Genomic DNA, 9718 nt, shown 5'->3' on the forward strand with positions numbered 1-9718 from the left:
ACTTTTCTTGGATGCCCTGAGTAACAGACTCGCACCCCCTCGCAGGCCTAAATCCCTGGATCCCTTCCACAGGCTCAGTTCTGTGTATTATCTCCTTTTATCTGGGTTGATGACCTTGCCTCACGCCCTCCTTCGCCTGAAAGCCACCGCCATCGGATCGGATTTTCCCGGCATGGATTTTCCCTTGGTTCCGCTCTACAGTACCCCGGGGCGGCAGGGACAGAGGCTGCCGCCGTCGCTCTGAACCCTAAGGGGTTAAGAGCTGTGTCCCGCCCCTTTTCCCGCCAGGCTGGCGGGAGTATGAATAGGCTCGCTCCCACTCCCGACTCCCAGTCGCTCCGGTTGCTCCTCGCCCCGCCCCGTCATTGTCCCCATCCGCGTCTTTTCCCTTCCGTCCCCAAAGCTTTGAGAGCTGCTGGCTTCTCCTGGTGCTCCGAGTCTCTCCACCTTCGGTGGGTCAGACGAGCAGGATGGAGGGCTGCCTGGGGGAGGAATCTTTTCAGATGTGGGAGCTCAACCGGCGCCTGGAGGCCTACCTGGCCCGGGTCAAGGCGCTAGAAGAGCAGAATGAGCTGCTCAGCGCGGAGCTCGGGGGTCTCCGGGCACAGGCCGGGGACACCTCCTGGAGGGCTCGTGCCGACGACGAGCTGGCGGCCCTACGGGCCCTCGTCGACCAGCGCTGGCGGGAGAAGCACGCGGCCGAGGTGGCGCGCGACAACCTGGCAGAAGAGGTGGAGGGCGTGGCGAGTCGGTGCCAGCAGCTGCGGCTGGCCCGGGAGCGGACCGCGGAGGAGGTGGCCCGCAGCCGGCGTGCGGTCGAGGCCGAGAAATGCGCCCAGGCCTGGCTGAGCACCCAGGCTGCGGAGCTGGAGCGCGAGCTGGAGGCTCTGCGCGTGGCGCACGAGGAGGAGCGCGCCGGCCTGAACGCGCAGGCTGCCTGCGCCCCCCGCGGCCCCGCTCCGCCCCGGGGTCCCCCCGCGCCAGCCCCCGAGGTGGAGGAGCTGGCTCAGCGGCTGGGCGAGGCGTGGCGTGGGGCAGTGCGCGGCTACCAGGAACGCGTGGCGCACATGGAGACGTCGCTGGGCCAGGCCCGCGAGCGGCTGGGCCACGCGATGCAGGGCGCCCGCGAGGGTCGCCTGGAGCTGCAGCAACTCCAGGCAGAGCGCAGCGGCCTTCAGGAGCGCAGGGCCGCGCTGGAGCAGAGGCTGGAGGGCCGCTGGCAGGAGCGGCTGCGGACCACTGAGCAGTTCCAGGTGAGGAAGCCGGGGGCGGGGACTGGGCAAAACAAGGCTTCAGGAAGTCCTTTTGGGGTTCAGAGACCTGGGAAGGGGAGTGGGCAGTGGGGGTGGCTGTAGATTTAGGGGCCACTTTTTAGAAAACCATGCCTGGTGCCGCCAGCCTGGACTCTCACAACTCTGGCTAGTGCAGGGTTGGAGGTTCAGATTCCTCTCAAAGCACACCTCGAAGGGCCGAAAGGCCCAAGACGTTGTAGCATTCTCCTCCCTGTCTGGATGGCACCCTCCCACCCTGATGGCCCCTGGGCCCCTCCCTAGGCTCTGCTATCACTCAGAAGATGCTCAGGATTTGGCCTCTCAGTCTCCAAGTTCTCAACAGCCCTCCTCCCCCTGGCAGGAGAGGGTGAGGGGCCCTGGATGAGGGGCCACCAGCCCCTTCTCCCTTGTCAGGGCTCTTCAGCTCCTGAGTACATTCCAGAGGCCTGGGACAGCTGCTCCCCCTCACACTGCGCAGATGTGACCAGCAGCTGAGAAAACAGCCTCCTGCCTGGCCCAGACAGAGGTCTCACTATCCCCCACTCCCCCTTCAGAGGAGAAAGATTCCAGAACATGAGAACGTGTGGGAAGTGGAGGGGGCGGAGCCGAGGGTGGGGAGCGGGAGACAGTGGCTGGGACCCCGGCGGTTTGGCTTCCAGTCCTGCAGGCTCCAGGCCTGTTGATTAATCGTTTTTCCTTCTGCTTCCACTTTTCCCCCTTCTCCTACTCTCTGTAACCCATCTCCTCTCCTCCCTCACCTCCCCCTTCCTGTGGGAGTTGAATTCTGAGCCGCATGTGCTACCATTTAATCAGCATCCTCAGAGGAGGAGCCAGGCCGTGGGATAGGACTGAGAGGGGCCCTTTGCAGAGGCTCCAGAAGGGGGTTTTCTGGGCAGGGAGTGAGGTAGGGGAGGCAGGAATCTGCTCTGCGGAGAAGTTAATCAGGAAGCGAAGCTGCTGCTGCAGCAGCCAAGGGGGATGGAGGTGAGTGAGGGGGAAGGAGCCCTCCCCTTCACTGACTACCTCTGGGTTGCTCTGCAGCTGGCCGTGGAGGCCCTGGAGCAGGAGAAACAAGGCCTCCAGAGCCAAATCGCCCAGGTCCTGGAAGGTCGGCAGCAGCTGGCACACCTCAAGATGTCCCTCAGCCTGGAGGTGGCCACATACAGGTAGAGCCTGACCCTGACCCATGGGGATACACAGATGCACAAGTCTATGTGGGGGCAGACTCCTCGCCTGAACGGGCCCAGAGCCATGGGTGGGGTGGGGGCTCTGCCACCACTTGGTCCTGTGACCCTAGGCTGATCCCTTCCACCTAAGCCCACCTGCTCTCCTGTGGGTTCAAGACCGGAGAAGTATCCTGTGCCCAGGAGACCCTCCAAGGAGCGGTGATATAGCTGAGTGGGACAGCCTCGAAGGAGAAGGCTGGAGACCTAGAGGTCATCTGCATCCAGAACATTACCCCCAAGGGGCTGAAAAGCCCAGTCCCTGTGTGTGCACACTCACACCAAGAGGGTGATGTCCTTGAGCAGCCTCAGGAAGGAGGAACCGCAGGTGTGGGCTGGCGGCACCGACTTGCCACCTGACCTGGGCCTCAGTCTCCCGGTCTGGAGGATGGGAGATGGGCTAGGTGACAACCAAAGTCCCTTCCATCCTGAATGTCCGGGGGCCTGACTCCTATCAAGCCTTGGTGCCCTTGGCCTTGGCCTTGCCCAGCCCATCTACTGACCATACCCTGTTGGCTCAGGAAAGGTTGAGACCAAGGAAGTGCTGCTTCTCTGGCTCTGTGGCCTTGGGCAAACCCACAGTCTCGCCTGGGAAACTGATCTGGTTAGCCAAGGCCCCACTGATGGAGCCTGAGGAAGGAAGGGGCTTTGCCATGGTGAAGGATTGCGTACTGCAAGCCCGCAGGGTGGGGCCAGGGCTGGAGAGCCTATGAAGACAATGCCCCGAGAATCCACTGACTCCACTGACGAACAAAAGCAGGGGCCCCGGAAAAAGCTCAGGAGGGGAGGGGAGGCAGGGTCCAGAGGAGGAAAGTCAGTGAGGCTCCAAGGATGAGAAGGAAGGGGCTCCACCTCCACAGAGATCAGAGAGCAGCTCGGTGCTGCAGCAGGAAGAACCGAGAAAATGCTAACCAGACTCAGAGATGATGAAGAAGAGCACAGAGCCGATAGATGTTCCGCATAACTTGTTGATTTGATCGGTCCTCCTTCCCCGCAACTGGTCCCCGCCTTCTTAGTCCCCATGGGACACTAAGGCAGGGGCGTGGACACAAAGACCTTCATTGACCTGAAAGGCTTGGGATCCAGACTACTTAGAGATCCCCAGATAAGAGCCTTGACCCCTTGTCAAACCACTGAGGGGAAAGGTCTGGGCAGGCTTAACCTGGGTTTTGAGGCATGAAAAGGATTTGGAGAGAGGGAGCTGAATTCTTTTGTTTTTGTCTGTAACCAGCTCTGGGGGCCCTGGGGGAGGAGGAGGAGGAGGAGGGGGGAGCCTATCCCATGGGAACGGCCTGAGAATTCCCACTTCCCCAGGGAAGCCCCCTCCTCAGACCCTCCAGATGGCGGTGTGGACAAAGGCAGCAATTAGCATGAGAATCGGCCCCCCACCCGGAGGATGAGGTCATAGGCCTGGGATGGGGAGGGGACTAGTCTAAGCGCTGTGTGGGGGTGTGTATACTCTGTGTCGACTGTGTGGGAACCGCTTGTGTGTCTGTGAGTCCAGCTGTGTGTTCAAATAAGTGTGTGACTCTGTGTGAGCAAGTGTGTGCTATCTGTGGGTGTGACCATGTGATTTCATGGGCAGAGCCAAGCACAACCCCATTGTGGCTTTTGTGTGATAGTGGTGAAAGTGAGGAGGAGGCCTGCCAGGCGGGGCCTGTGACTTTCCCCTGGCTGGCTGGCCTGCTGGCCTGTGGGCAGAGGGCTGACCCGGCTTTTCTTCCTTCGTCCCCAGGACCCTCCTAGAGGCTGAGAACTCACGGCTGCAGACACCTGCAAGCGGTTCCAAGGCTTCCCTCAGCTTTCTGGGTAAGAGGAGGGGCCAGGTTTCCCCCAGAACTTTACCTTTGCTTCCTCTTCATACCCCAGAGCGATTTATTTTTTGAGATGAGAAGCAGGAAAGCCTAATTCTTGACCCCATGGCCCCTAACATCAATGAGCATGCTCTTAGCCCAGCCCAAAAAAGGCAGGAGCAGGGTCAGGGTACTCCTCCCCATCCCAGCTGATCTGTCCTGACACCATTTTCCCCTCTTTGCCTTTCCAGACCCTAAGCTGGAGCTACATTTCCCTGGGACCCCAGAGGGCCGGCGTCCGGGACCTCTGCTTTCTGTCCTGAGCCCTACTCCCCTCTCCTCACCTTTGCCTGGTACCCTTGAAACACCTGTGCCAACCTTTCTGAAGAGCCAGGAATTCCTTCAGGCTCGCACCCCGACCTCAGCCAGCACCCCCATCCCACCCACCCCTCAGTCTCCCTGCCCTGCTGTAGATGCCGAGATCAGAGCCCAGGATGCCCCTGTGTCCCTGCCCCAACCACGAGTTGGGAGGCAACAGGTGCCAGAAGTCATGTGGGCTGAAGCCAAGGTGGCCATCCCTGCCAGCGTCCTGCCAGGACCAGAGGAGCCTGGGGGCCAGCAACAAGAGCCCAGTCCAAGCCAGTCCCCTGAAGATCATGCCTCCCTGGCTCCAGCCCTCAGCCCTGACCACTCCAGTCTAGAGACCAAAGATGGAGAACCCAGTGCATCTAGAGAGTCCAGCAGATCCCAGGAGGAAGATGAAGGCCAACTCTGGGGGCTGACAGAGAAAGAAACAGTGGTAGAGGCCAAAGCAGTGAGCAGCTTGCAGCAGGAAACGTGTCAAGAAGAGGCAGGTCTGGACGTGAAAGAAATCCAAGATGCCCAGGGCCCTTTGGAAAAAGAAGCTCTGAACTCTCTGGAAGAAGAGATTCAAAAGCCATCAATTCCACTGGAAAAACAGAGCCATGAGACTATAAGATCTCTAGAGAAGGAGAATCTGGAATCTCTGAGGTCTTTGGAAGAAGAGAACTTAGAAACACTAAAAATACTAGAAAAGGAGAATCAAGAATTATTGAAGTCTTTAGAAGGAAAGGAAACGGAGGTAATGAGATCTCTAGAAAAAGAAACTCTAGAACTACTTAAGCCTATAGGAAAAGAGGATCCACAGACATTGCCATCTCTAGGAAAGGAGAATCAAGAAATAATGAGGTCTCTTGAAGTTAATGTAGAGACATTCTTATATCCAGGAAAGGAAAATCAAGAATTAGTGAGGTCTTTAGAAGAGGAGAACGCTGAGTCATTGAGAACTCTAGAAAAGGAGAGTCAAGAGCCACTGAGATGTCAAGAAGTAGAGAACCAGGGAACACTGAGACTCCTAGCCAAAGAGAATCAGGAGCCACTGAGGTCTCTAGAAGAAGAAGACCAGGAGACGTCAAGACCGCTAGGGAAAGAGAATCATGAATCCCTGCGGGCTCCAGAAGATGAGAATCATGAGGCTTTGAGACCTCTAGAAAGAGACAAACCAGAGTCCCTGAGTTCTTTAGAAGAAGACCAGGAGGCAGTGAGACCTCCAGAAAGAGAAGACCAGGAGCTGCTGAGGTCTCTAGAAAAAGAAGACCAGGAGCCACTGAGGTCTCTAGAAGAAGACCAGGAGGCAGTGAGACCTCTAGAAGAAGAAAACCAGGAGCTGCTGAGATCTCTAGAAAAAGAAAAAGAGGAGTCACTGAGGTCTCTAGAAGACCAGGAGGCAATGAGACCTCTAGAAGAAGAAAACCAGGAGCCGCTGAGGTCTCTAGAAGACCAGGAGGCAATGAGACCTCTAGAAGAAGAAAACCAGGAGCCGCTGAGGTCTCTAGAAAAAGAAAAACAGGAGGCGACGAGACCTCCAGAAGAAGAAAAACAGGAGCCGCTGATGTCTCTAGAAGAAGACCAGGAGGAAATGAGAGCTTTAGAAGAAGACCAGGAGACAGTGAGACCTCTAGAAAAAGAAAAACAGGAGTCACTAAGGTCTCTAGAAGACCACGAGGCAATGAGACCTCTAGAAGAAGAAAACCAGGAGCCGCTGAGGTCTCTAGAAAAAGAAAAACAGGAGGTGATGAGACCTCCAGAAGAAGAAAAACAGGAATTACTGAGATCTCTAGAAGACCAGGAGGCAATGAGATCTCTAGAAGAAGAAGGCCAGATGACATTGAGCCCTCTAGAAAAAGTGAAACCAGAGACACTAAAGTCTCTTGGAAAAGATCAGGAGATAGTTAGACCTCTTGAAAAAGAGAATCAAGAGTTATTGAGGTCCCTAAATGAAAAGAGAACAGAGGCAGTGAGGTATTTAGAAACAGAGACTCCAGAACCACTAAAGCCTACAGAAGAGGAAAACCTGGAAATACTGAAACCTCTAGAAAAGGAAAGTCAAGAGCCACTGGGGTCTGTGGAAGGGAACCATGAGACACTGAGACCCCCAGAGAAGGAGAATCAAGAGTCACTGGGCTCTCTGGCAGAGTGGAACGTGGAGAATTTGCAGTCTCTAGAGGAGGCCGACAAGGGAAGTCTAAGGCACTTGGAAGAGGAAGAGGACATGGAGCAGGAAGAGAGTCAGGCGTCACTGAGGCCCCTGGAGGAGCAGGGGCAGGAGCTGCCACTCTCTGCACAGCAGCAGAAGTGGGGAGATGCAATGCAGGGGGACCAAGAACTGGATCAGGAGCGGCCTCCGGGGAGGGCTGGAGTGGACAGTGGGGATGGGGCAGAGCTGGAACTGAAAGAACTGGATAGCTCCCCTGCGGAGGGGGAGGTGGTGGAGCAGGGGCAGCTGCAGCTGACAGCCACAGGTGAGGCCTGGGGCCCAGGTGAGGGGCAGCCAGGCAGCCCTGAGCCTAAAGAGCAGAGGCTCCCAGCTGAGGGTGCCAGAGGGGCAGGAGGCGCTGCGGGCCTCCAGGACCCTGAGGAGCAGCCAGAGCAGGTGGGGGCCCTGGGCCTCCCGGCTGCCCAGGGAACGTCAGAGGTGATGGAGCCCGAGTTGGAAGATGAGGATGTGGCCCCAGGGGGTGGCCGAGCCTCCCCAGAGGTCACCTTGGAGTTAGAGAGGGCCATGGGCAGGTCTGAGGGAGTGGAACGGGGACCCGAGCAGGAGACAGTAAAGCTGGAGGACCCAGGTGGCCTGGCCAGAGAGGAGGTGATGGAGCCACCCCTGGGGGAGGGAGGTGTGGCAGCAAAGAAGGTACAGGGCTTGGAAGGGCCCAGAAAGGAGCTGGAGGAGGCAGGCACTCTGGAGCCTGAGTCCGGGAAGAGCAGAGACCCGTTGGAGACTCCTAGGGACTGGGAGGAGTCAGAATCTGGGGCCCTTGGGAAAACAGAGGAGCCAGTCTCAGCTGAGACCTTGTGGTCTCACGAGGGAAGTGATACCCTCCAGCCCAGGCCCCTGGGGTCAGAGGGAGCTGAGGAGGATGCCAAACCACTGCTGGGGCCCCCCAGTCTGAGGCCCACTGAGTCCTGCTTGCCCAGCCTAATCCCTGAAGATGCCCCTGGGCCCCAGCCCCTGGCTGAGGGGAACCAAGAAGCCAGCTGGGGGCTGGAGGGCAGGGCTGAGGTCGTGGGAAAGGCAGGAGGTGAGCAGGAGGATCTGGGCTCTGGGGGGATCCCTGAGGGCCTCCAGGAGGAAGGGGAGGAGAGCAGAGAAGAGAGCGAGGCGGATGAGCTAGGGGAGACCCTTCCTGACTCCACTCCCCTAGGCCTCTACCTCAGGTCCCCCGCTTCCCCCAAGTGGGACCTGCCTGGAGAGCAGAGGCCCTCCCCTCAAGGGGAGCCCAGAAAAGAAGGCTGGGATCCTGTGGTCCCAGCCTCCAAGAGCCTTGGGGCCCAGCCCTCAGAGGAGGAAGAAGAGGAGGGAGCTGAGGAGGAGGAACGTGGCCATGATTCTGAGCTGTCGGAAGAGTTTGAGGACCTGGGGACTGAGGCTTCTCTCCTTCCCGGGGTCCCGGGGGAGGGGGAAGAACCTCTGAGCCAAGTGCCCCAGCTGCTCCTGGAGCCTGCAGCCTGGGATCGTGATGGTGAATCTGATGGATTTGCAGATGAGGAAGAGAGCGGGGAGGAGGGCGAGGAAGAAGATGAAGAAGAGGGGAGGGAGCCAGGGCCAGGGCATTGGGGGCCAGCGCCCTCTGTGGGCAGCCTCCCCGCCCTGAGCGGCCCTCAGGGAGGGCACCTCCTGGAGTCTGAGACCGTGGGTGTCAGTGTCCCCTGGGACGATGGCCCAAGGGGCGCGGCAGCCGACGCCCCCGTGACTGCCCTGGAGACCGAGTCCCAGAACAGCACTGAGGCCTCAGGCTCAGAGGAAGAGTCTGATGCTGCTCCCCTGGAGACGGAGGACCAGGTCCCTGGCCCTCTGGGGACCCTCAGCGGGGTGGAGGACCCCCTTGATGGTGGTGGCCCAGGCCCCAGCCTGAAGGAAGAGCTGGAGCGCGTGAATGGGGGCGTGGTGAACGGGCTGGAGCAGTCCGAGGGGGGAGGCCAGGGGAAACCGGGGGCTGCTGCGGGGGACCGAGGGAGCCCCTCAGAGGAGGAAGGGGCTTCCCTGAAGGCCCCATGGGCAGGGGCTCCTCTTCACCTGGGCCAAGGCCAGTTCCTGAAGTTCAGTCAGAGAGAAGGTGATGGAGACTCCTGGTCCTCAGGGGAGGACTAGAGAGAGCTCTCCTACACGGAGGCATTGGGCGGAGGGGCGTCCCCAACCCCCTCCCTGCTCGGGGCTGCACCCTTAACCTGCACTCTCTTGACCTGTGATTTCTATCCCAGAGGCCCGGTTGGCCAGGGGGAAACGGGTGTGGCAAAGGGGCCCGGTCCAAGCGTGGAGACTCCGGGAATAGCTGCCAGCCCCCTGGCCTCTGCATAGCGGGGACAGCCTGCCTGCACTGTCCCGTGGGGCTGAAGCCAACTGAACCTGAAGGACTAGCCCCTCCTTTCCATCGCAGCTCCTTTCCTCCCATCCCATTAGCTGGAAAAGGCCAGGGCTCAGCGGCCCTTCCAAAGGGAGGGGCTGTGGTGTTCCATGTGCCAGGGCTTACCAGCTCTGCCCTTCCTCCCTGCACCCTCATGAGATGGTTGGCTGGTAGCTAATGAGGGTGAGGGGGTGCTCCTGTGTCCTGACCCCCCCATAGACCTGCCATGTTGTGGCCCCGTCTGGCTCATCCCCGCCTGAATAAAGTAATGCCTCCGCCTACAAAGTCTGGACTCTTCCTCAATTCAGGGGGGCCTCAGGGTTGACGCAGAGGCAGAAGAGCCGGGGTAGAGGGGAGCAGGAGACGCTGGTCTTGGGAGGGGCTGCCTGCTGGGGAGAGAAGATTCTGGAAGGCCTCATGGTGGAGACAAGCCAGGCAGGGGAAGGCTGGGGGTGCCAACCCAGGTGACCTTGGCGCCTGCAGAAACCAGGCTTGTCATCATCTCTGCC

At 59.2% G+C, this 9718-nt stretch overlaps 1 protein-coding gene across 1 annotated transcript; it reads left to right on the plus strand.

Moving 5' to 3' along the window:
* Positions 1 to 316: 316 nt before the first annotated feature.
* NES (nestin) lies at positions 317 to 9494 on the plus strand. Its single transcript, XM_061402909.1, has 4 exons — positions 317 to 1253; positions 2313 to 2437; positions 4230 to 4303; positions 4539 to 9494. The coding sequence occupies exons 1-4, from the start codon at positions 471 to 473 to the stop codon at positions 8954 to 8956; spliced, it is 5400 nt and encodes a 1799-aa protein (XP_061258893.1). The 5' UTR covers positions 317 to 470; the 3' UTR covers positions 8957 to 9494.
* The last annotated feature ends 224 nt before the right edge of the window (positions 9495 to 9718 follow it).

This window comes from Bos javanicus, chromosome 3, assembly GCF_032452875.1.
Source record: "Bos javanicus breed banteng chromosome 3, ARS-OSU_banteng_1.0, whole genome shotgun sequence".
NCBI lineage: Eukaryota > Metazoa > Chordata > Mammalia > Artiodactyla > Bovidae > Bos > Bos javanicus.